Source organism: Barbatula barbatula (genome assembly GCF_947034865.1).
Source record: "Barbatula barbatula genome assembly, chromosome: 11".
Classification (NCBI taxonomy): Eukaryota; Metazoa; Chordata; class Actinopteri; order Cypriniformes; family Nemacheilidae; genus Barbatula; species Barbatula barbatula.
Window position 1 is genome coordinate 19,953,619 of NC_136774.1, and position 25,755 is coordinate 19,979,373.

The 25,755-nt window shown below is 38.1% G+C and overlaps 2 protein-coding genes across 9 annotated transcripts in view; one reads left to right on the plus strand and one right to left on the minus strand.

Moving 5' to 3' along the window:
* The window catches only part of slc44a5b (solute carrier family 44 member 5b), a 23,027-nt gene extending 8,396 nt beyond the window's left edge, over positions 1 to 14,631 (plus strand). For 2 of the 8 annotated variants that reach the window (XM_079467953.1, XM_079467952.1), the window contains exons 3-23: positions 1,069 to 1,142; positions 1,985 to 2,069; positions 2,537 to 2,621; positions 2,713 to 2,841; positions 4,012 to 4,072; positions 4,403 to 4,526; positions 4,927 to 4,950; positions 6,994 to 7,077; positions 7,261 to 7,373; positions 7,626 to 7,757; positions 7,845 to 7,944; positions 8,642 to 8,734; positions 8,955 to 9,042; positions 9,202 to 9,464; positions 9,578 to 9,672; positions 9,825 to 9,928; positions 10,806 to 10,879; positions 11,093 to 11,163; positions 11,292 to 11,380; positions 11,500 to 11,584; positions 13,001 to 14,631. In XM_079467953.1, the coding sequence (XP_079324079.1) occupies positions 1,069 to 1,142; positions 1,985 to 2,069; positions 2,537 to 2,621; positions 2,713 to 2,841; positions 4,012 to 4,072; positions 4,403 to 4,526; positions 4,927 to 4,950; positions 6,994 to 7,077; positions 7,261 to 7,373; positions 7,626 to 7,757; positions 7,845 to 7,944; positions 8,642 to 8,734; positions 8,955 to 9,042; positions 9,202 to 9,464; positions 9,578 to 9,672; positions 9,825 to 9,928; positions 10,806 to 10,879; positions 11,093 to 11,163; positions 11,292 to 11,380; positions 11,500 to 11,584; positions 13,001 to 13,143 (2,116 nt within the window). In that variant the 3' untranslated portion in view covers positions 13,144 to 14,631. Of the gene's footprint in view, positions 1 to 1,068; positions 1,143 to 1,984; positions 2,070 to 2,536; positions 2,622 to 2,712; positions 2,842 to 4,011; positions 4,073 to 4,402; positions 4,527 to 4,926; positions 4,951 to 6,993; positions 7,078 to 7,260; positions 7,374 to 7,625; positions 7,758 to 7,844; positions 7,945 to 8,641; positions 8,735 to 8,954; positions 9,043 to 9,201; positions 9,465 to 9,577; positions 9,673 to 9,824; positions 9,929 to 10,805; positions 10,880 to 11,092; positions 11,164 to 11,291; positions 11,381 to 11,499; positions 11,585 to 11,880; positions 12,893 to 13,000 lie in introns of those variants that run through there. The other 6 variants (XM_079467956.1, XM_079467954.1, XM_079467958.1 and 3 more) reach the window with 4 other exon arrangements.
* A 392-nt stretch (positions 14,632 to 15,023) lies between these two features.
* LOC306900830 (LIM/homeobox protein Lhx8) lies at positions 15,024 to 17,118 on the minus strand (the record flags this gene model as incomplete). Its single annotated transcript, XM_079468143.1, is given in 9 exon segments — positions 15,024 to 15,094; positions 15,242 to 15,425; positions 15,636 to 15,731; positions 15,815 to 15,890; positions 15,892 to 15,900; positions 16,177 to 16,404; positions 16,488 to 16,609; positions 16,775 to 16,915; positions 17,053 to 17,118. Coding segments are annotated over 9 exon segments (993 nt in total).
* Between the last annotated feature and the right edge of the window lie 8,637 nt (positions 17,119 to 25,755).

The following is a 25,755-nucleotide window of genomic DNA, read 5'->3' on the forward strand; positions in this document are numbered from 1 at the left end:
TTTCTGCTAACAAACAGAGAAGAACCGTAAGTAGCCCTAAAGGGACAGGGCGTGTTTCATGAATACGCTATATCTCCTTCGGCAAAGAAGCGAAAACATGATGACATCTTAGCTCTGTGTCAGCTGCCGTAGTGCTTTGAAAGGAAGGGGTGGAGTGAGCCGTTGGTTGCAATTCGCAACCTTATTGCTAGATACATACTTTTAACTTCTGGTAGACTTCCGCAAAGAAACAATACCTGTTGAGTAGTTTTAATGTAATTTAATACAATTAATATACAATAAAATATTAACATAAGTGAATATAAATTAAATCTAAAACAAATTGTTTTATTATAATCAAAAACAAGATTGGAAGTTGTCTTCGGGCCGGGCGCATGCGTCAAATGAAATCGCCTTTATACTACTGGCGAAGGGTTTCTCATTTTTATTCATTGCTGTTTTTTCTATTTATTTTCACATTTTAGAATAATAGGAAATTCATCAAAACTACAGAACAGCGCCAATGTCCCTTTACAAATGTACAAAAACTATATTAGCATATTCAGTGTAGTGAACCTATGATTAGATATTGTAAAAATGTTATCTTGGTATCACCTTTCGATAATTTTTAAACATGGGTAAGGGAGTTCCCATGAAATGTGGGATTTTAAAGTCTCTTTTGTGTTTGGTTCAAGTTTTCTATGTAAAATTTTTTATAAAATCTTAGTTTTTCTAGTGAAAGAAATTAATATGCAGCCATATAGTATAGATAATATAGCATTAGAATATACCAAGACCCTTTAAAAACACACATACCTAGAGCTCTAAACTTCTTCAAATGCTTTTACAGCATTTCAAAGACATGTTTAATACACACAATTATAATAAATACAAAATTACCCACAATTCTTAACATGCTCATGAACCGAGAATGCACTGTTACAATCACAGCAATCTAATTCAAGAGCTTTGAGAATTCTTTTAATTTTTTACACGATTAACTCATTCCAAAACCATGACATTACGAATGAAAGTAATGTTTTATAATTATTCATTCGGCACTCTCATCTTCTCACATTTCTTCTGCAGGGGCTGCACAGACGTCCTCTGCTGCGTAATCTTCGTCATCGTCATCCTCGGATACATCGCTCTGGGAACAGTGGGTGAGTTACACTCATTAACGTACTTTTCGGCACCAAGGCTTGCGTAATCCATCTCATGAATCCAGCTCTGTTATACAGCCGACTGGAGACAGTGGGGGGACGACAGTCATAAACAGTCGCCGTAATGCAGAGTCACTATCTTCATTGAACTTCTTGAAAAAAGCAAGAGGATCTCATTCATTCACCCTGACATTTGATTGGTTACATAATTTATGGTTTTAAATCTGAAGCCTGTGGTTAAGACAGTCAGAGACTCATTCACTGGAGCTGTTTCTGGGAGACTCGCAGCTTGCCAGGCTGTAGGCTCTGTCTATTCTAGTAACAACCTGTGGTTGTTAGAAATGCGTAGGCTCTTTTTGACTATTGGTCTGTGTAGTGTAAGGCTCTCACTGTTTGTTAAAGTCCTCTTTTTTTCTTGAGCTGATCGTTAAAGCTGATCGCTTTGACGTCTTATTGGTCTATTTTGGACTAAAATATGTTAATGCAATTGCCTCTGTCCCCGTTCACACGGTATTAACAACTGTCTTAAATGCTATTTCTGTTTCCACTTTAAAAGTAGATTTTGTCGGATTGCCTCTAATCAGATTGTGTATGTTATTTCATCACTTAACCTAAGAGCAATTTAATCTTTGAGCAGAATCGTTCTCTATAGAGCTGCAGTTTGTTCACAGTTCACCCAAGTCACAGACATTCAGTTACTTTTACAGAGAACCTCATATGGTCTAAATGAGAAATGAGAAGTTGAATTTCATTTTGAGTTTTTATCTGTCACCGTAGGTTCAGTGTTTCCCTAAAAACTGTGGTATTGAGGTAACGTGACTTTTTTGGTTTGTGCCTTTAAGCCTGGATGCACGGGGACCCCCGAAAAGTGGTCTACCCAACAGATAGCTATGGAGAGTTCTGCGGACAGCAGGGCAATCCCAATGCGTGAGTTTGAGAGAGATAATGATATTTAAATGAGTGCTGTCATATCAATATTTAGTGATTTTATATGTATATTTACGTAAATGTGTACGTATGTGTGTGTTTATGTAGAGAACTATATATATATATATATATATATATATATATATATATATATATGGAGAGTTTGGTTCCAAAATGAGAGCGCTAATTTTAATAAAACAAATTTCTTTTTTTAAATCATGTTTTTTTTATTGTGCATTCCAGTTGATATCAATCAAACTGCAGTTGGTCCTAAATGATAGTCCTGTGTATGTTTGTGCATTTATACGTTAATCGTGATAACTGTATTTCAATGGTGCTGTCAAATCGATTAAATACATAAATTATGTAGAATCTTTAAAGACTGAGCTGTTGAAAGGTCATTTGTGGTCATTGTGTAATTCACTGTGATTATTTTAAGCATCATATCGATCTTTTTCTCCACACAGAAATAAAACCATATTATTCTACTTCAATATTTTACAATGTGCCAACCCTGCAGTCCTCATTAACCTCCAGTGCCCTACAACTCAGGTACCCCAAACCCCACCCAAGCTGAAAAGCACTGCATTTCTTTGTGATTTTATTTTTGTGGTTAATGGATTTTTTTTCTCTGTTGCTGCAGTTGTGCGTGTCCAAGTGCCCGGACAGATTCGCTACATACATAGACATGCAATACAGCTATAGACGCAATAAGAGCTACTGGGAATATTACAAGCAATTTTGCAAGGCAGGCTTTAATAATCCTGATAAGGTATGGCATTTGATTGGTTTTACAAAACATATTTTGGATGTATTGGGAGGGTTTTGGTACAGTTAGTGGCAATGACATCACACTTCACCTTCAAAGATTAAAGGGGTCATATTGGATGGCTAAAACGAACATTGTATCTGATGTAATACAGTGTGTTTATGAGAGAAAAATACATTAGTTTTCACATACGTGCATTACTGTTGCTCCTCTGTGCCCTGCCGTACTGAAACGCCTCGATTTTTATCAAAGCTCATCGTTGTGAAAAGCGCTGTGTGCGGTGGCAGCAACAACAACAACACTACAGCGAGAATAGACACGCCTTCTTTCTTTGCGTATACATTGTGGGAGGTGTTTTTCAATGCTTCTAACAAAGTGATGTAGAAATGTGGGGGTGTGTTTATACAAGGCGTTTAGGCAGGTTCAGATGAGCCTCCGCTTTTAAATAAAACATCTCTTTTGGTTTGAGACTTAAATTTGTGTAAAATTTTGTGTCTAACATATGCATGAACAACTTGTAACACAAAAGATACAGGACAACACGAAATCGCGTCATATGACTCCTTTAAATACTCTTTCTTGGAAATGTTTGCTTCTATGGAAATCTGTTATTTGTCAGTTAAAGGGATAGTTCACCCAAAAATTTTACTTCTGTCCTCATTTAATAATTTCAAACCTGTTAGACTTTATTTTTTCTGCAGGACACAAAAGAACAATGTTGGTAACCGTACGATGGGCGTACCCATTAACTTTTATTATACGTCACAAAACCAATGCAAGCATTGCCATTGCTCGGTTACCAACATTCTTCAAAATATCTTCTGTGTTCTGGAGAAGAAACAAAATGAAACCGGTATGAAATGACAAGAGTGTGAGTAAATGATGACAGAATTTTCCCTTTAAGACCCATTCTTTGCAAGCTAGCAGATCACACGTTTATGCACATGTGTGATGCTAGCACGCACCCACATTTAGTCATTAAATCATGTGTCAATGCGCGAAAGTATCAACGTATACCGTAAATGGTCTGAATCTACCGAGTCACAGAAGCACACACTGTATGGTGATGCTCTATGAGCCAGGCCTGACTGATATACTGTACCATGCAGATTAAACCAGATGCTGTATGAGGGGTTTTGTTATTAAATATTTAGTCCTTGTCTTGTTTGACAGCCTGTTGATCAGGTGCTCAGGGATGAAGACTGTCCCTCCATGATCGTGCCAAGCAGACCATGTAAGTTTTTTGACCAAGTTAAATCATTTCTAAGCCTCGTTGGTCATCTCTCATATAAGGCTTAGAAGAGGAACATGCCACAAATACCTGCCCTGTCAACGCTGAGAAAGTCAATGTGACCTTAACTTTTCTGAAAGGCGCAGAATGAATAAAACTCACGTATTGCTGCAGCTTATCACCTATGAGGAATTTAGACCTTGACAAGGGCAGAGATGCACACAAAATGACCCCAGAAACTTTGTAAAAGCGAATGTCGACATTTGATTTGATTTTACTTTTGCTTCATTTTTTTTTGCTGTCTGGTTCTCAAGTATTTTCATATTCTGTTAGTTCTCCAGAGGTGCTTTCCTGATTTCATCACTAGAAACGGGACATTAACTGTCGCCAACAAAACAAGTTTCAAAGATGGAAACGGAAAAACAAGAAGCGTTGCTGATCTAAGAGATGCGGCAAAGTAAGTCCTGTGTTTTGTTTCTCACCTAGTAGTCACCTAGCACTTCTGTCCAGTGCTGCTTGAAGTCAAATCCAAACAAATCTGTCTTGAATTCTGTATTGCGTTCTTGCACTCTTAATTCTGATTGGTCAACGACACAATTCATCAATTAAATATTTTATATATTAAAAATGACCAGTTTTTTCATTAGTAGCCATAATGATGACTGTTACTTTTGACCATATGTTCTTCTGTTGATTATCCTTATGATGCATAGTGAATAAAGTAAGATTTTAACGTGAATCATTATTTAATATAATATTGCTGCTTATATTCAAATATCTGCAGTTGGTAAGTTAGATACAGTGGTGAAGAAACTATTTCCAACCTTCGTTCTTTAATATGCTGTCTCTCTATTTAGGCAAGAGGGGACAGTTTTATCTGGGTATGACATTTGGTCTTACAAAGGTCAGAGAGTGTCTGGCCTTTTCAGACGTGTGGAATAGTCAAGCTACGCATGTTTGCATGGGTTTGCTGCTCCTATAATAGCACTAATTTGAATGCTTTTGGTGAGAGCCCACGCTAAAAACCTGTGCGTATAAAACCACGAATGGCAATAACTGACAACTTTTGGGTTTAGGTCCGGTTATTTTTCCATTACAAAAACAGACACAATGCTGTTGTCCTCAAATGGCTTCTGAAAGTAACTCTTCACCTGATTGCAGAAAGTCAAGGTCTTTTCACCCTTTTTGTTTTTGTAACGCGCTCAAAGCTTCTTTTTTGTAGCAAGGTTACCGCCATGCAGCAAGATACTAAAACGCCTACTGTTTGTTTCAGTCTTATCTCGGCTTATCTAAAACTAACCTCCCTCGCAGCACATTCTGCGCATGCAGAAAAGTGTGTCAGAACCAAAACATCTGCGTAAACGCAAACGTCTGGACCACATCAAAGCCAAGGATGAAATCCGACTGCCTTTCGGACATCACTGTGCTTAAATTAGCATAAGGCCAAATAAAGGGAGTCATTTACCTCCTTTAAAGGGAAAGTTCACCCAAAATGAAACTTCTGTCATCATGTACTCGCCCTCAGACTGTTTCAAACCTGTAGAACAAAGAAATGTATAAATGCTACAGGTATGGAACAATCTGAGGGCAAGTAAATGAAAGTTTTAGGGTGAAGTATCCCTTTAAGTAGGTTTTTAAGAATTTGTATTCTTTGTATATTCATCCTCATGTAGCTTAAACCTGTATAGGGCTCTTTCTTCTGTGGAACAAAAAAGAAGATATTTAGAGAAGCGTCTCAATAGTTTTGGTGTCCAGCGTTGTTTGGTTATCAACGTTCTTCATAATATCGTCTTTATACAGGTTTAGAATGACACGAGGGTGAGTAAATGAGTAAAAGATAAAGGAATTTTCAAGTGAACTTGTTCTTCATAAAAGTTTTAACCAGATTGATTGTGTTTCTCAACGAGAGCTGGAACAGAGCCTAATGGTTTCTATGCTGTAGAGACATTTTATCAGGTTTCATGATGAGCACATCATTTTGAGCTACCCAAGAGTCACTTCTACTTTAACTTAACTAAATATATATTTTACTAATGCTAAGATCTATACTACCCTACAAAGTGCAATAACTACACCTTTGGTCAAAATTAAGATATGGTTTGAAATGGGCTTCGTAACATCTGTTCTGTCTTTCGACCAGCCTCCTGGTTCAATTTTGTCCCGTTTCAGAGAAACAAGGGTGTCAAAATTGCAGCAACTGGTTGCAATGACAGGCTGGTGTAAAAACTTTGAAGGCAGTTTCAGTTTTTGTGTAGTTACTGCACTTTGTAAACCCATTGTTTTTCATGAATGGAGGATAACAGATCAAAGTTGATGTTCTTGCATCTGTGTGAACATCCACCTGACCCGCTATAGATCCCTAATAACCAGCTGTGGTGAGTGTTAGTGCTTTAGTTTTAAAGGTCCAGTGTAATACATTTGCGGCATCTAGTGGTGAGGTTACAAATTAAACCAACGGCTCACTCCACCCCTTTCTTTCGAAGCACTACGCCGGCTCTCACTGGACAATGATGGCATCGCGTTTTTGCTTCTTTGCTGAAGGATATAACACATTTACGAAACACGCCCTGTAGAGCAGTTTGTCCATTTAGGGCTACTGTAGAAACAACATGGAGATTTCCATGTAAGGGGACCCGCAGTGTATGTAGATAGAAATAGCTCATTCTAAGGTAGTAAAAGCTTCATTATGTAAGGTCTTTGTATACCTCTAAACACATAATTATGTATATTATATTGCATTTCGGTCAATAGATCCTTCAAACAATTACACACTGGACCTTTAAAGGATTTTATTGCATATGGCACGTTTATGAGAGACATTGAGTTCAGCCACCGTGGTTGAATAAACTCCTCATAAACTGCTCTGTATGGTCAGTAATGCATCTTTATGTATTATCTCTGACTGTTTGATTGCTCTTTCACAGTGGGATAACCAGCCTGCTGGATGCCAAGGAGGTGGGCACCAAGATCTTTGAGGATTATGCCAGCTCGTGGTTTTGGATCCTAATGTAGGTGTAATTCTTACTAAATCTGTTAGCATTAGTGTTTGACTTTAAAACTCTTTGTAGCTCTGTGTTTTTAACACATTGTTCCACTAACTAAGGACTTGTGCTTAATTTTATACACATATATTCGTGTATATATTTATAACGTGTTTAGTTCATATATTATGTAATTCTGGGTGTTTTCAGAGGTCTGGTGATAAGCATGCTGGTCAGTCTCCTGTTTATTCTGCTGTTGAGGTTCACAGCTGGCGTTCTTTTCTGGTTGGTCATCTTTGGGGTCATCGCTGCAGTTGGATATGGTCGGTGACATTCAGAACAAAACTCTATTATATATTAAATATAATATTAATCGTAACATCTCTCTTAAACGCCCTGAATGTTTGTCAAGCTTTGTAGGGCTTTCATAAACGTTCTCTGTTACTATTGTTTCACCATAGCTCAGTCGTCCCTGCATATTAAGCATTTTAACAATTGAAAATGAACAGTTCAAATGAAACTGTTAAACAATCTTCTATTGTGATTGTTTCATGTTTGCTTTCTGTCTTTCACAGGAATATGGCATTGTTACTGGGAATACAGTTCACTGAGGGGAAAGCCGGACTCTGATGTCACCATCTCAGACATTGGATTTCAGACTGACTTTAGGGTTTACCTGCAGCTGAGTCAAACATGGCTGATATTCAGTGAGGTTTTATTTCTCATAATATGAGCAGTGCAGCTGTGCTGTTCGCTTTGATGGAAATGGCTGACAGATTGATATTTCCCCACAGTGATCTCATTGGCTGTTATTGAGGGCGTCATCATCTTAGTGCTGATATTTCTGCGCAACAGAGTTCGTATTGCAATCGCTCTTCTGAAGGAGGGGAGCAAGTAAGTTTCTTTGTTTCGCTCACTCGCCCGACTATTCTAATGCTCGGTCTATCGTTCTTTCTTTCTTACTTTCCTTTAATTGTCTTTCTTTCGCCTGCTCGTTCATTAGTATATTCATTCGCTCAGTCGTTCGTTCATTCGCTCGCTCCCTCGTTCTTTCTTTTTTACTTTAGGTTTTTTTTCTTTCATCCATTGAGACGTTCCTACTTTTGTATTTTCTTCCCCTCGTTTGTTCATTAGTTTGTGCTGTTCTTTCTTCTTTCTTTCGCCTGCTCATTCATTAGTATATTAATTCGCTCAATCGTTCGTTCGCTCGCTCCCTCGTTCTTTCTTTTTTTTTTCTTTCTTTTGTATTTTCTTCCGCTCGTTCGTTCATTAGTTTGTGCTGTTCTTTCTTTTGCTTGCTCATTCATTTGTCTGTTCTGATCTTTCTTTCTTTTGCTTGCTCATTCATACCTTTGTTAATTCGCTTACTCGTTCTTTCTTTTGATTTTTGTTCTTTTTTTCTGTTGTTTGTTCTTTCTTAGTGTTTCATAGGCTTTCTTTCTTTCTTTCTTTCTTTCTTTCTTTCTTAGTCTTTCTATATTTTTTCTTTCTATCTGTCTTTTTAAAACAGCAGTGCATGAGAATGCAAAGAAAAGTAGAATTCCAGCAACAAAACAGTCAAATGTTTATTTTCTGTCTTTCTTTGCTGCAGGGCGATTGGTTGCATTATGTCAACACTGTTTTATCCCATCATCACCTTCCTCCTGTTGGCTCTCTGTATTGCATACTGGGCTGTTACAGCTGTGTATCCAAATATCAATGTAACTTGCATACTGGACTGGGTTTATGCTTCTGGGTGTTTATGCTCTTGCATTGTTATTTTTTTAATAATTTGTTTTACCTAGTATTCTTTCCTCTCCCAATTTATGAATATGCCGAGTTGCTGCTAGCGGCTCAGAAATCACATACTGTATCTTTTAAGAGTTGGCTACAGATGTTGTGTCCTTAACCACAGCTTAATTCAGGTTTCTGGCATCTTCCGTTGATGCAGTGTACAAAGTAATGTCAACACTACCCGGCTGCAAGTATACCAACCTCACATGTGACCCAAAGGTAAACATTACCACTACTGGAACTTAGCATCTGGATTTATCTAAGATACAGAAATAAACTGATTTTACTTGTCACTAAAGAATTGTGAAATGTGAATTATCTTAGTACTGTAAAGACTTTGAACCTTGAATCTGACTGTGTGTCTCTACAATGTTTCAGACTTTCGGACAATCAAACGTGACCAAGCTGTGTCCGGGCTCCCATTGTACATTTGCATTTTACGGCGGGGAGAGTTGGTACCATCGATACATTTTTGCATTTCAGCTCTGTAATTTATTTGTCTTCCTCTGGCTGGCCAATTTCACCATCGCCCTGGGCCAGTGCACCCTGGCCGGGGCCTTTGCCTCTTACTACTGGGCCCTGAGGAAGCCAGCAGACATCCCACCCTTCCCCCTGGCTTCATCCTTTGGCAGAGCTTTAAAGTATGTTGCCTTCAGTGGGTAGACTGTGGATTCCTAATGTGTAACACATGGTTTGAGACCACTAGATCTGAAATTAAATATTGACTCTCAAATCTAAATATTGATTGTTCCAGGTATCACACTGGCTCCATTGCATTTGGAGCTTTGATCTTGTCCGTCGTGCAGTTCATCCGGATCATTCTGGAGTATCTCGACCACAAGCTGAAAGGTATAAATCTACATTAGTATGCAGTGTTTGACAGTCAATATATGGCGTTTGGCGATGTTTACGCATTGGCTGGTTCGGTCCCCTGTCATTATTACTGAAGTACAATGCATATTTCTTTCGGTTTGTTGTCATGTTTATACATCTTGTCGCAGGTGCTCACAACACGTTTGCGCGCTTCCTTCTGTGCTGCCTCAAATGCTGTTTCTGGTGCCTTGAGCACTTCATCAAGTTCATGAACAGGAACGCTTACATTATGGTGAGGCAAATGTAAATTTCATAACAATACTGATGCCGTTGGTTAAAGGGATACTTGACTGCCAAATCAAGATTTCCCCATGTTTTTCTCACCCTCAAGGCATCCTAACTGAATCTGGTTTTCTTCTTGAAGAATAATGCAGTCGGATTTATAATACCAAGTATCATTTTACTTCCAAGTGGTAGAATGGGAGTGAATGGGTGTTGACTTTTCGAAGCTCCAAAAAAACAAGCCTCAGGTTCACATGCATTCGAGAGATGACGGAAGCTAGACATCAACGTTAATAGCGCTGTCAATATGGATATTTCTCTTAAACAAACACATTGTTTTGCTTCAGACGACCTTAGTTAAGACAACGTAGCTGCGTCAAGCAGTTTTTTAATCGATGGATGCACTTTTTGGAGCTTCGAAAAGTCAACACCCATTCACTCCTATTCTACCGCTTAGAAGTAAATTGATACGTGGTATTATAACTCCGACTACATTATTCTTCAAGAAGAAAACCATATTCAGTTAGGATGCATTGAGGGTGAGTAAAACATGGGGAAATTTTGATTTGCTAGTAAAGTATCATATTAAATATGGTTGAAGGGATAGTTCATGTATCAAGTATGACGTACTTTCTTTATGAGAAAATATGTTTTGAAGAATATTGGTAACCAAATAATGGCCCAACACAAAACCACTGTGACATTTCACAAAATATCATCTTTTGTGTTCTACAGAAATTAAGTCATACAGTATATAGGTTTTGAACAACATGAGGATGAATAAATGATGACAGACATTTTATTTTCGGGTGAACCATCACATACATTTTTAAAAAGGCACAATGTAAGTGTTTTGAAGTTGTTTGTTTCTTGATTCACATCCTCAGATGGCGGTTTATGGGAAGAATTTCTGCGTCTCAGCGCGTGATGCTTTCTTTCTGTTAATGAGGAATGTTATGAGGTGCGGTAAGACTCTGCACGGATTAAATATTTATAATGCTTGAGTCATTGTGAAAGTACAAAGCTGTCTGTCACATACGAAGGAAATCTTCAGTCACAGTAACATTTCCAGGATGTTTTTGTGTGTTAGTGTTGCTATAAAAGTTTTGTTCACCTTGTTATTATGTTATGTCGCTATTTACAGTATGTTTTTGTTTTGTATGGTTTTCTCTAGAGTTGCTGTTCTGGACAAGGTGACAGATTTTCTGTTGTTCTTGGGCAAACTGCTGATCTCAGGGAGTGTAGGCAAGTCACCTGTTTGGTCTATGTTATATTACTTGCCATATTTGAAAATATTTAGGGACCTGTGTGACCAGACTGGCGCATACTATTGCAAAAGATGTTCTTACATTGTTGTAAATATGTTCTCGCAGGGGCCCTTGCCTTCTTTTTCTTCACCCGCAGAATACCTGTAATCCAGGAAAGGGTGCCGTCATTAAATTACTATTGGGTCCCTCTGCTGGTGAGTGAAAGAATTAGTCTTTGCTTTGTTGTTTAAATTGTATTCATTGAGTAATAGTTTTCAGACCCCCTCTGTTTTTTTAAGGGTATAATTATCTTTATCTCATTGTATGTTCACAGACTGTGATATTTGGATCCTATATGATTGCACATGGATTCTTCAACGTTTATGCAATGTGTGTGGATACATTGTTCCTCTGCTTCTGTAAGTACACTTTTCTACATGCAGTATACAATATTCTCATGCTGGTTATGTGTTTGACCATCATCAATGCTAAATACCAGTTATATGTTTAATATACAGACTTTCACCTGTAATATATACTCGCTGGTCTTTCTTATCTCGTCCTCCTTTTAAATATCTGTTTTCTCTCTGATTATAATTCAGATCTCTCCTCGTCTTAACCTACTCACTAACTCTCTTTCTCTTTACTCCCTTGCTGTCTTTCCTCCTTTATCTATCATTCTTTGATCCGTCTGATTTGACGGGACGTCCTCCAGGTGAAGATCTTGAAAGGAACGATGGCAGTCCTTCCAAACCATATTACATGCCTCCAGGACTGCACAGGATACTTAAAAAAGAGGACGGTGCAGGCAAAAAGTACGCAGTGTCCTGAAACTAGATCTTAGCGGGAAGCATACTGTAGTACCGAAGCGCACTGCATCTGTCCTGCAGCAGTGCAGAGCCTTCTGGGATACGGAATCATGAGCCAATAGCATTTATAGAAGTGATCTCCTCTCCCTGGAACTGTCTGCCGACGCTGGCTGGCTCTCGCCTACTTGCTGTACTTTTTCCATACTTCTCTTCTGTTTCTTTCTGCTGGAGTCACGTCTATCATTGCCTTACCTATTGTTTGTCTTTGAAGAGATATGGACAGAATTAAGGATTGCTAAAGCTGTTATAACCAATAATGACCGTAATGCAAAGGGTTTTAGGATGATTTTTCTCTCTGTTATGATCTGCTTCACCCTATTTTGTATACAAAACTTGATTTAATGGAATCAGTCTAATGCAGTACATTGATATGCATTTGGTTTTTACTCCACATGCATTTAATGTAATAAGATAATATCGCTTTTTAGGTTATCAGAATAAGTTACATTGTAAATTCTATTGTAACCATTTGATAGATTCTGTGAATTTTAAGATGTTTTAAGGGCAATATTTAGTACATGTGCCTAGATTTACAAAGAAGTTTGGTACTCTTCATTTGGTTCTTTGCAATCTATTAAATCCATTTAAAGTCAAATTCACAAGGAACTTAAAAGCCATTTTTTTATTTTTGTATGCTCTGTCAGGTTTAGTACGAGTTAAAAGTTTTTTAACGGGTGATGTTTTGTATAACTGAAAATGTGTTTTTTCCCCATTAGAATAAAGCTGAATTAAATACTGTAAATGTTTTTTTTTTGAATATGCAATATGTTGTATTATAGGTTATATGTCAGTATGGTTTATTACATTCTGTATGCAAAGCAAATTAGAAATATACACTTAAAGTTTTACATTCATGGTAACTTTCTGTGTAGTTTTCTTTATGAACAATTCCCAGGCTTCTCTTCTGGTGCAAAACTCACAACAATGATTGGTCGGCATTAACCGTGCTTGTGCTCCTGTCCTCAGTGAGTGATCTGGAGAAGAACGACGGCTCAGCGTCACGTCCTTATTACATGGGCAACAGCTTGCGGGCCATCCTCAACAAGAAGAACCGCAGGAGGCCAGAGGAGAAAATCAGAGGTGGAAAGAGAGACCGAAAAAGGCATTGACTTTAAAGGCTGGTAACTTCAGACAAAGCAGTATTTTAAGGCCAAATGTACAAATGTGAGGGTTTCAGTTATGGTGACCGGTCATACATAAGCAAGCACGCACACACAGACACACACAGCTCTGTGGCTTAATTATTCACAAATTTGAGTGAATGTTTGTGTCTTCTGGGACCAAATAAGAGTGTCATACAGTCTGCTAGGTGACCAGCGGTGTATGCAGACAGAAATAGCTCATTCTAAGTTATAAAAACAAAACGCTTCATTATGTAAGGTCTTTATACGCCTCTGACGACATAGTTATTATATTGTATTTATGTTAATAGATCCTCCTTAATGTTAACCGCTAGATCTTTAACACATTTTTCAATGTTTAAATATATTCAGCAGATTTTTCCCTAAGAAATGAGTGCAGAAAGCCTCAAATAAAAAGGTCTACAGATTCTGTTTACAAATTAGAAGCTTTTCTTACAACTATACAGTGTTGTATAAACGTGGGTGTCATATCGCGAGTTTGTTGCATGACTTTTAGATGCTTTTAATGATCTATTTGATGAAGATAATTTACTCCTTTTTACTTCCTCGCCGCCGTTTAGAGAGAGGGAGTCATTTTCTGTTCTATATATGAATATCGCTTGCGTTCACACCCCTGTAGGGTGAAACTTCCACTTCTCTCATATTGAGAAAATGACAGGCGACTCGATAAATCGCCATTCACTAAATGAATTATGCCTAACTTGTTTTGAGTTATCATTGCAGTTCGAGTGACTTAACACGCAGCTCACAACTCTTAAATATAACCACATGTTGATATGAGCACTTTTCTGCTGTGCAGAGCGTATCATCGTATTTATTCCTTCATAATTTTATTTGTGTTTGTTATACATCCATTTATCTCAGAGTTTCTTGTCAGATCGAGTGTTCTTGATCAGTGAGATTACAACCCTCACTTTAGAGTCTGCCTTCATTGCTCACACTTGAATATTTTTATTATTAAGTGTTACTAACTATTGGTAGTGATTTAGAATTATTTTTGCTCATATATACATGTAGATTAAATGAAGACATTTGCGAGCAATTTTTTTGATAATGTTTGAATTACTTTTTTATGCAAATGATGCAAAAATATTTTATTTAAATTGTTTCTTTTTTATAGTTTGAAAGGAATATTTGAATGAAAATGCATTCTTAACCAGTTCAGTGTTGTTTAAACAACGTTTCAATGTACTCTTGTAAAAACATGTGCTGGAATGTTATTCAGCCAAACTATATCTTTAGTAGTCCAAGTTTAAGCGCCGAGTCTCTAAAGGTGTCATAAAAAAATCTTCCTTTTCTCAAACCATTTTGTAACCCTTTAATTATCTTTGTAATTTACTGTGTGCCAATCATTTATTTTTTGTGAACTTAAGCCATTTTGCAGTGCATAAGGTTCTATAATGTAATCTGAGCGCATGCGACAATAAGTTTCATAAATAAAGAGTTTGTGATGCAACAACAGTTTATATTTATTTATGCCACATGGAATCGGAACTTAAAATAATAAATAAGCAGTTGTCTTTAAACATACATTATTAATAAAAAAATATTTTACCAGACATTCTGTTGATAACATTCTTGCATTGAATTGAGTGCAACAATTTATGCAGTTTTACACAACCCAACACTAAAATTCTGCTTGTGCTGTATTGATAACAATCCTTGTATTGAAGGTACCCCGGCAAACCAAATGTTTTCAGTTATGGTGTCACAGATGTTTTTTTGCCAACAATTGTATTGTAGAATATGCACTTTAGAAGAATAAAAAAATCATGTCTTGAGAGAATGAAAATAGGAGAGCCAGAGAAAGAGAGGGAGGGAGGGAGGGCAAGTGATTGAAGTTTTAGCTACTGCTGATGGGTAGATGTTAATTGGTGGGACAGTAAAGGCTGATAGTGCAGAGATGATGGTGTGTGCACTGGAAACAGAAGACATAAAGGCACATTAAGAAAGGCACAAATTCTCATCAATATTATTTACCCTGCATAATTCCTAGTGCACTGACATTTCTTTTGGATACTCACTAAAAAGAATGTTTCTGTTAATTGTTGGTGTATTTTCTTACTGTCAATGCAGGAGTGTAGCGCTGTAAATCGAGGTATGCTGGGGACCCCATGAATTGTGTAATTCAGGTGGGTGGGCTCGGAGATGTTCCCCGGCTGCGGAGCAGACAGACCCCTGTTAGGAGGTGCTGAATGTTGTGGAGGGATGTGCTTCTTATGTCGGGCCCGACAGTTCTGAAACCAGACCTGCCAAGAGTGAAAATGCATTATTATATAAAACGTACAGTTTTTGTTAAATGCCCTTAGGATCATAACTCCAGCATGTACAAAAATTCACTTTATACTTTAACATGACGTATTTCATTATTGCACAAAAAATATGAAGCACGTTCATGACCCCTGTAATGCATGGTATGTGTAAATCTCAATTCATACTATATTAAAACTATGCCTAACCTGAATTACGCGGCGACTGAGTCCAGTTAGTTCCGCCAGTTTCTGAAGCGTCTGTGCGTCTGGATTATTGTCCTGGGCAAATTGATTCTGCATGATCTGCAAGGCAAAAAAATAGATATAAATGTCACATCTTAAATCTCATTTGGCTTTAAATTCTTAAAAACGCATTACACATTTACCTCCAGCTGATCTGAGGTGAAACTGGTGCGCGCTCTTTTGGATGGTTTTTGGTTCATGTCGTATTCATCGGGGCAAAATGTTTTCCCTGGAAATGTTTTTACAGATTAAATATTTTTTTTTATCAAATCACCTCATTGCATAAATATTGCAGAATATTTACCATAATCCACACCATAATCTGATTTGTTCACCCCGAATAGGTGTTTTCCTTTTTTATATCAATCTGGAATACACCAGTATAACTAGCAATAAAATGAAATGTTTAACTGTGGATTTTACAACTGCTAGACTTTTTAACAATACAAATACTGTAAATCAATGCGTTAAAGTCTGTCCCATTTGCGCTTTACGCACTCAGCACTTCTCACCTTTTGCAACGGCCCCTTTAACTTTGTCCAGCACGCTGTCGTAATGCGCTCTGCACAACACTTTTTGACCCACCAGAGCAAACTCCTCGCCCGTGGACAGCTGCCTCTTGCAGGTGAAGCAGGAGAAACACGCCAGGTGGTAAACGTTTCCCCTTGCCCTGCGCACCCAGTCCGTGGACCGAACCGTCTCCCCACAACACGAGCACAACCTCCGATATCTCCTGTCAACCACGATTAGGTTTGGTATAAACAAACACATTGATGCATTTTTACTTTCATACGTTTCTCTTGTTATCAGAAGTACCTGAAGTAATCTAGTTTGCAGAAGACTTCTTTTCCTCTGATGTAGCAGCTCGCGTGCGCGCTCAGGGTCGTTTGGCACACGGTGCATGACAGGCATTGCGCATGCCAGCACAGTTCATTTACCTACATGGAACCAACAATGTTTAGGTTAGAAGCTGCTAAAACATTTCATGCTTGACTTGACTATTATACAGTATGGGTTCCTATATGCCCGAACATGCATTTGGCCAATGTCATGTGTAATGTACAGTAATGTTGAATTCTTTCAAAGGAAAAGGCAGTTCTCACCTTGAGGAGATACCGGTCTAAGATGTCTTCTTTGCACCTTGCGCAAACTGCTTTGCCTTGGACAGCATCAGATGTCATGGTTTGAGGTAAAGCAGATTGAGAATTCAGATCAGGTCGGTCGTTCCTAACTTCTGGTGATCTCTGTGGAAAATGAAGTGATCGAACATTTATCCATATAACAGGTTTGACCTTTTTATCAGTGCGCTTTGGAAATGCACGCCCTCTCAAGCTCTTCTAACATTCATGGGCTATTGAGTTACAGTACAAATAATATTTACCATGTAAATCCCCCGTGCAACTTCACTTCCCTTGCTGGTAAAATCCTCACTGTGGTTTTTGGACATGGCATTGACTACCTTTAGACGTAAGCATTCTAGTCATTATTAAAACAACCAGGCCTAATGGTTGCCCCGTGTAGTATATTATGTACTTGAAATCCGCATTAGGGATTCGGAAACGGTTCACACAATAATGTCTCACCCCAAACGTATCAATTTCGTCTGCCAGTCATAACCTCTGAAGAGTCAGAGGAAGAAGAGAATTGATTTATTTAATAACGGCAATTAAAATGCCACGTTTAGCGCAAACGCCTAACCATCGCGAACCAAAGGTGAAGGGTCTCATTAAACTCTTCACGCTTAATTGTCGCTATTTCTTGACGTGTCCTTTTCTTCTTTTGGTAATTTAGGGAAATGTTGAAAACACAGATTCGTGAGAGCCATGCCCTAAACTATTACTTTGGGGGGGGGGTAAAAATCAATTAATCATTACCATGATCGTTTTTATTCTTCTTTATTTACGTATTCGGTGTAGTTTTTGTCATGTTGAACAATAAGATAATTCCGGGAATTTAAAACGAGCCATCATTTTTGTTCAAATACCAGCCTATGTTTCAGACAGCTGCAGTTGTCTGCAGAATAGACCATGTAGTCGAGTGTAACAAGTGTGTAGCCTATTCCAAAATAAAACAAAATAAATACATTTAAATGCAATTTGTAAAAAATAATGCTTAACTGTATGAAAACGCACAACGAATATTCAAATGTTAAAACAAAATACCAAATGTTCAAAAGAAACGATCAAATGCTCTTTGTAAAATCCAACACTCTTAATTAAATGAAAAAAATGGTAGAAGAATCATTGCCTAAGATTAGTGTATGAATGCTTTCTTGGATGTTATTACAATAAGGGCATATTGGGGAATTCAAGGGAATAAACGATGATTGAAAGAACTGTTGCATTGTTTATTATTTAGTTTTTATATATAAAATAGTTATTGCTTGATTAGTGCTATAAAAGTTTAAAATATATTATAATAAATGCAAATGGCCTTTCATTTAGGATGAATCCATTGACTGGTATGGCCCCTTTAATGATTGCATCTTAAATCCATTTGTGCTATAAAGTGAAATAAAGAGGTTCTTTGATAAGGGAGCTTTGTTGTACTGGAAAAGATATGGCACTATACATAATAAGTTGAATTTTGTCCATACAGGTGGCAGGATAAACATTTAACCCTTTCATGCATTCATTTCTGCTATTTTATTACATTAAGGCCTATATTATGAATTGATTGTTTTCCGCTGTATGTATGTAAAAAGGTTAATCCATAATTTGAGTGTTTTAGTGTCTTGTGGTGAGAAATTGTGTTATTGATGCAAAGGGCATCAGTTTAATGCTCAAGTGTAGTTTGAAGTGTCAGCCTCTTTGAATAAAAGTATCAAAGCAAGTAAGCTTTTGTAAGCAAATTGAAATGTGCGTGCTGTACCGAACTGAGCAGCTCTTTTTCTTTTTGTAGTGGACAAGAGCAACGTCCATCAACAAGACTGCGAGTTTCCAGCATGCTTTGGTTTGAAGCGTGTTGTAGTTGTGGATGTTGATGACGGGATCACAGATAACTCGGTCTGTCCAATCAGAACGCTGTGGAGAAAATGCCCTAATCAGCCAGTGATTGCCTTCTCTAGAATTACAGCATAAAGACACCGATTGCACTGACTGCCGCCCCCCAGAATCCCCCCGATCCACACTATTCCTGTACCCGACTGACCCTGCAGCTATATCCCCTCCAGGACAAAACATTCCATATAAAAATGATGATTTTAGTCAAATGTGCTGCTAAAACGGCGATGTTTCGTGTTTTACATTTACATTTGGCAGACGCTTTTATCCAAAGCGACTTTATCCTATACATGCAATCCCCTGGGATCGAACCCACAACTTGCGTTGTTAACGCAATGCTCTTACCACTGAGCTAAAGCAAAGCTTTTATATAAAGTTTCACATAATTGAATAAATGTAGGCCTACTTATTAACATCTATTTCAAGACAAAGCAAAAATAGCACGTATCATCTCATCATGCTAAAGGGTTGGTCTGTATGCTCAGATTTCATATTTTGCATAGGAACGATGTAGAAAGTCAGAAAATGACACAGAACTCATTTTATGTGCAACATACTGGTTTAATGTAGGCCTACCTCACTGTACGCCGTGACTGCTGATGATGCTACCGTATATACGAGCCTTTAAATATATTTTCCTTTTATTTCGCAATATATGCTCTACCTTTTAAATATAAGAAAAATACAGACAGAATGAATCTTTATAATTGCGCAATTTGCTTATGAAGACCTGTTGGAAAACACTAGGGGACGCTGCTGTACAACTTTAGGCCTAAAATACTGCAGACAAACTCATTTGCCCCACTTGTTTCCCCCACTTATACATCATCGACAAGAACTATTGCAAAACCAACACTGGGTTTGCCCCAATGCAAATTAATTCATTTGTAATGTAGTAAATAGTAAAAGTGGGACTGACTAACTTACCACTTTTACAATTAAATTATTGAAGTTATGGTTACAATTTGGAGACTACCAAAGTTTCACTACCCAATATCATGGTTTAATCTACCAGGGAAAATGTGTGGTTACTATGATCTCACCATAATTACTAAACTAATGTAAAGCTACGGTTGATTTTTCTATTTTTCTATTTTAAATGAACGTTCATTTAATTCAACCCAATTCCAGACGACACAGCCCCAAATGACACATATGTATATATTTGAGCAACAGGGGGAGCCGTCCGAATACAACTTTTAATATATAAACGCCTGTGACGATAAACGCCGAGACTTGTGAGCGAAGTCACGTGACTCACCATAGCAACGCTTGCTGTCATCAGTTCTGCCCGAGGAGCCGGGCAGGCAGATGCGGGCACAGTTTTAATGTCCTCTGGTATAAAGAAAACTGCTTGATACTATTCACCTCTCGGCGACAACATGACTCATCTCAACCCGGGGTGAGTAACTCAACTAGACCCGAGTAAAATGTTATTGTACAAAATGTTGGCAATTCAATGAAAAAGTGTCTTGCGAGAGGTCATATAAACATTCTTTTACGTATTTGCATCAACACGTCCGCGTGCAACACGTGAAATGATGATTTCACCAATTTAATAAAATAACAATGTGCTAAAGTGGAGATGACAACAAAAACAGTAAGTTATCAACATCTCTGAAATGTGAGGGCTTTATTATCCATCCATTGCTTAACTTGTTGGGTTTAGCCTATGTTGAATCTATGACCCCACAATTTCATAAATCATGTTATTCGTTGTATTGTTTAGACTTTCATAAGAACACAATTTCATTTATAAATATTATTTTTGACATTGCTAAACAGACACAGGGGGGCATGGGTTAAGTGTGCTATCCATCCACACTCCATACCAATAGAAACCAGACACCGGTAACGCTATCTACTTGGCCTGAGGATTGGTGTACAGCTTCTCTTGTCTTCTTTACAAACGCTGGGGGAAATCAAATCTGTATCGGAAAAAGCCAGGCGGACAAACAGTCCTGCATTTCCAGTACTACACTTGACACAGATGTAGTGTGCTCACCACTGATGGCCTTAAGGATCAGTCAATCATTCCATCAGCCTGCTCGCCCTTCTATAATGACATATACGGACGGTTTAATGGACCTTGTAGCTGGCCTGTCTTTACTGGAATTGTCGATACTGATTTATTGGCAACTGATCAAACTGTGTGTCTGTTTCTAGTCTTATTGCAGCGTACAATAGTTTAACGGACAGACATCTGACTGGATACTTCAACAATGTGAGAATACGGAGACATCTTCAAAAAGTCGGGCTGGTATGTGTGTATTTAGACACGTCAAACAATGCAGGGTTATATTATAGGGTTCACCCGAAATGAAATCCTTCAAAACCCGTATAGGACTACAGGTGGAATAGAAAAAGAAGGTTTTTTGAAAAATGTCTTAGTAGTTCTGTGACCATTCTATGGAAGTCATAGTCAACTCAAAGTTGTGCAAAAAATCTTTAAAAATATCTTCTCTCACGATCTCCCAAAGAAAGAAAGCTATACAAGTTTGAAATGGCATGAGAGTGAGAAAATTATGAAATGATAAAAAAATTTGGGTGAAGTATCTATGTAAACATATGAATTCAATGAATGGAAGAAATTCAGGATGAAACTGAAGCTTCACTGTGAGAAGGTTCCAAACTAAAAGAAAGATCTCATAATATTGCATAGAATTAATGTTATAAGCATTGTCATAATGATCCTGCAATTCAATTTTGCAACCTGGTAAAAAGATGAAAGGAAAGCGGTTTAGTCATGTGACAAGATCAGCGCATCAGTCGTTAAATGCAGGTGCTTGTGTGCTTCAGATCAGCCGGAGTGGACGGATTGTTCCGGATAAGGAGTACAAACACAAACTGATCCAGAGAGCACATCAGAGACATGTCAGAGAGTGTCTGGCTCAGGCCATCTTCCATAAGGTGCTAGACATGGAGGTGCGCTCATTACACAGGCTAGCAATGCCACGTCTTAGTTCGATTTTGGGGAATTTGTGTAGTGCTAAAATGTACAGTATACCTTAAATGCACACAAATGTAAATTGTAAAGTCTACTGGAGCTTTATCAATGTTATTATAGTAGAAACTTTGTGTGGTGTCTAAGGGTAAAGATATGGTATTACCTGGTATTAATAATTTTCTCCTAAATAAAAGCTAAAAATAATAAACATGCAAAGGGCAAACCCCGAATTGCTATCTGACATTTCTTTAATATGTACAAAACGTTATTTAAACAAATAGTGGAGTCAAAGTTTATTTTCAGAGTGCATTTTACAATTTGCATTGTATCAAAACAGCAGTACAGGAAGACAACAAAAAACAAAACACTTGTTAAACAAACAGAATGAAAGAAGATACAGCCCTAAAAAGTAATACGAAATAGAGAAAGTAAAGTAAATCAAATACATACACATATACAGACACATATTCATGCTGTATATACGGGTACGTATTACGTCATATTATTATGACAAATGACATGGTGTTTTGTCAAGTCTTACAAAAGATGAGCTAGATATGCATGAGCTAAGATACATTAACAAAGTCAGTAGAAATGTGCAATAATATCATGGGTTTTACATTAGCATTATTGGAGCCAACTATTTAAATATATATTATATGTTACATTTCTGTTTTTAGCGTCTTCATCGATCGGATATCAAAAGAAAACTGGAAGAATTTGCACGGAGGGATCAAATTCAAAAAATGAAGGTAACTTTTATTTCAACTTTAACCCACCTGGCCTAAGTGAAGTAGTAATATTTTATATATACTGTATATATAAATATATTTGTGTAATGCATTAGACTGAACGCTCCAGGAGATGTGATGAGGAACCAATGCTCATGTTGTCACCTCGGCCGCCCACGAGGCCAAAGATCTCTCACACCCGGCATTCTGGACCTGAGGGGGAGAATTCTGAGTCAACAGAATCTGTAAGTGGCCTGTGTGATAAAGTACATAATGCATTTCATTCAGTTAACAAAAACAGCCTCTTTTCTTAGGTATGTTTTAGTGGGACAGACTCATTTAACCTACCTGCCTATATTTAAATAAATAATTCACACGAGAAACACAGCATGTCCCACGATGCAGTTCATCAATCTTGAATCATCATTGTCATTAGCGTTTAGACTAGAGATGTAAATCTGTCTGTAATATTCTGGTTTGTTATATTTAATCTGTAGATAGATAATTCAAATCAGCCTATTTAAAATACAATGTTTGTTTGTTAATGGCTTACACGATAGCCAAATTCCTCCCGGCCCAACACGGCTCCAGGGAATACCCAGAGACCCGTCCGACTCAAGCCGTTGAACAGCAACAGTGCCACGGCCTCTCTGAGGAGAACCTCCCCTCGATACAGACTGCGGGAGCAGGACTCCTCCAATGACACTGATCAGCCCCTCAATCATATGGTGAGACCATCCTGAGACCACCCGTTTCTCCTGAACAACACTGACATATTTACAGTATATTCTACCTATATCATTTTTAGAAATGGAGCAAACTCAGTATGTACTGTATGTAATTGCAAGATTGGGTTTTCTAGCTGGACAGAGACTCCATGAGACACCCCACCACGACAGCTTTCTCCAGTACCATCTCGCCCTACCGTCTTCCTGTTATAAACAACTACGTGACCCCCGTGCCTCCCCTCACGAAGAAGAAAGACAGAGGAACAAGAGCGAATGGTACACACAGAGGTCGAAAGTTTAGACCCACAACAGCACCAACAGAGGTTCGCATCATTGTTTTTCAAAGTGTAGGAACATATTGTTTGAAAACAGACACTGAAATCTGATTGGATGAGACACATTGTACTGTATATATAAACAGAGGTATTGCTTTATTAAGGACTGTGTGAAATACAAGCACACGCATGTATTCTGTTGTGCCTCTGTTAGCCGCCCTCCACTCTGCAGAGAACGTCCGCCCAGAGTATGGTGTCAGTAAGAATGGTGTATTTTGGGAAGAGTGTCCACCTGTCTCATGACCTGATGGACCTCAGGGATGAGGTGAAGGTCTTCCAGCAGCACTGTGGAGGAGAGAATCTCTGTGTCTTCAAAGGGAAGCTAAGAGAAGGAGGTTAGTGTCAGCTGTCTGTGAACTGTGGAAAAAAAGCTTTTTTTTTGCATAGTTTGTACTTTTTTATACTCTCACTTAGAAACGTTCCAGCTTGTGTCGAGACGCCATCAGGGATTTCCCTTTAGTCTTACATTCTTCCTGAACGGCCTGCAAGTGGAGCGGCTCAGCTCATGCTGCGAGTTCAAACACAGGAAAGGCTCTCGTCTCGGGGGCAGACATGGACACTTTGGTTTTTGCAGTGTGGAGGGAGCGGCGTCTCCATGTTACAAGTAGGCCCAAAGACATTCCATATCACTAATGATCTTTTTATGTTTAAAACTATTTGATTCCATATTAGCCAACGGAGATGCGTTATGATTTTGTGTGGTTTCATTCTTCAGGTGTATTATTGCCATGGGTTTGGACAAAAAACCCACGCCTCCTGTAAAAAGAGTCAAAGAAGAGCCTGCCGCCTCTAAATCCCCTGATGAAAAGGAGACCACAGATGTAGATGAGGACATAGAGACACATTCTCAAACAGAGCCTCGCGCATCCCAGGAAATGGAAACAGATCACAATGGCGTAACCGCAGAACAGAAAAAGCACAAAGATGGTAAGTTTCCTGATAAAAAAAGATTTGTAATCGCTGCACCTGCAGAGATCTTTGGTGTAGAAGATATAATAAGACTCCTTGTGACGCCATGCTTGTTTAAAAATACAGCCACAGAGAATTTGTTTTTACTAGGTAAGTGTTTAGGTAAAATGATCATGTTTGTTTTATTCGGTGAACCGCTAACACATTTCTCCCAAATTTCAAATAAAAATATTGTTTCTATTTGCATTTATTTGTATAAAATGAAACCGGTCAAAATAACAGAAAAGATGCTCTGCAATTTGAAGAGCTCAAATACTGCTAAGAAAACAAGTTCATATTCAGGTTTAACGGTAATATTTGTATTTAGAATTTTTTTTTTCTTTTCAAATGTCATAACCTTGATTTTTATCAGTTTTATGTGTCTTGTCATGCTGTCGGTCGTTCTTATTACTGTTAGATGACTTTGTGTCAATCCTGAGGTTTGATTTTGTTAAAATCCGACAAACACTTGACTGGAATGACCACAAAACATCTAGAAATGCTGATTACATTTGGAACGGACTCTTTTTTTCACGGCTGTACATTGCATTATTCATTATTCTTAACTCAAATTTCAGCAGTTGTACTTTTTAAGATCTTATTTCTGTAGCTTGACTGGTAGAACACGGCAAAAACATGCCAATTTCATTGATTTTCAGATGAAACACTTACAGTAAACAAATAAAATGTACAGGACAGGTGTCTTGCACCTTTACTTGCACATGTTTATTCAATATATTTACGCTGCTATGCTCTCATATAGACTACGAAGAAGACTTTGAGGCAGATGATGAAGGGCCAGTCGAAGATGCTGAAGATGCAGTGGAAAAGCCATCTTCTTTTGCCAATGATGAAGTGAAAGAAACAGAATGCAGAGATGTACGTGACCAACCTGAATATAACAAAGAATCTGACAGTGAAGTTGAGGATGCCAGTACATCTAGTTAGTATTTGTTTTCTAGTCACTCCGTAAACATCTTTTACCATCTTAACTTAGATTTTCCAGCAGATTCATTTACTGGACACCTGTCTTATGCCTTCAGAAGTTCAAAGGTCACCGTCTGTCTCATCTGGCCGAACGTCCAGTTTGTCTAGCAGAGACAGTGACAACAGTGAAAGGGAAATCGAGGACGACACCAAAAAAGTCACCACAGCTGTTCTAGAACAGAGCTTCTACGCTCAACCGGAAGAAGACCTCGCCACAAAGATGGAGGAATCCAGCTCTGTTACGTTGCCTCAAGCTGCAGAGGACGACTCTGAAACACAGGACGTTCTGCTGGAGAAGAGCGAATTAGAAATGTCCGAAGATATAGAGAAGAACGAGCGCACTGAAGGTGAGGAAGTCGCGGAGCCCAAATCTGACGATAGTCCACAAGAACCTGAATCTGAGAGA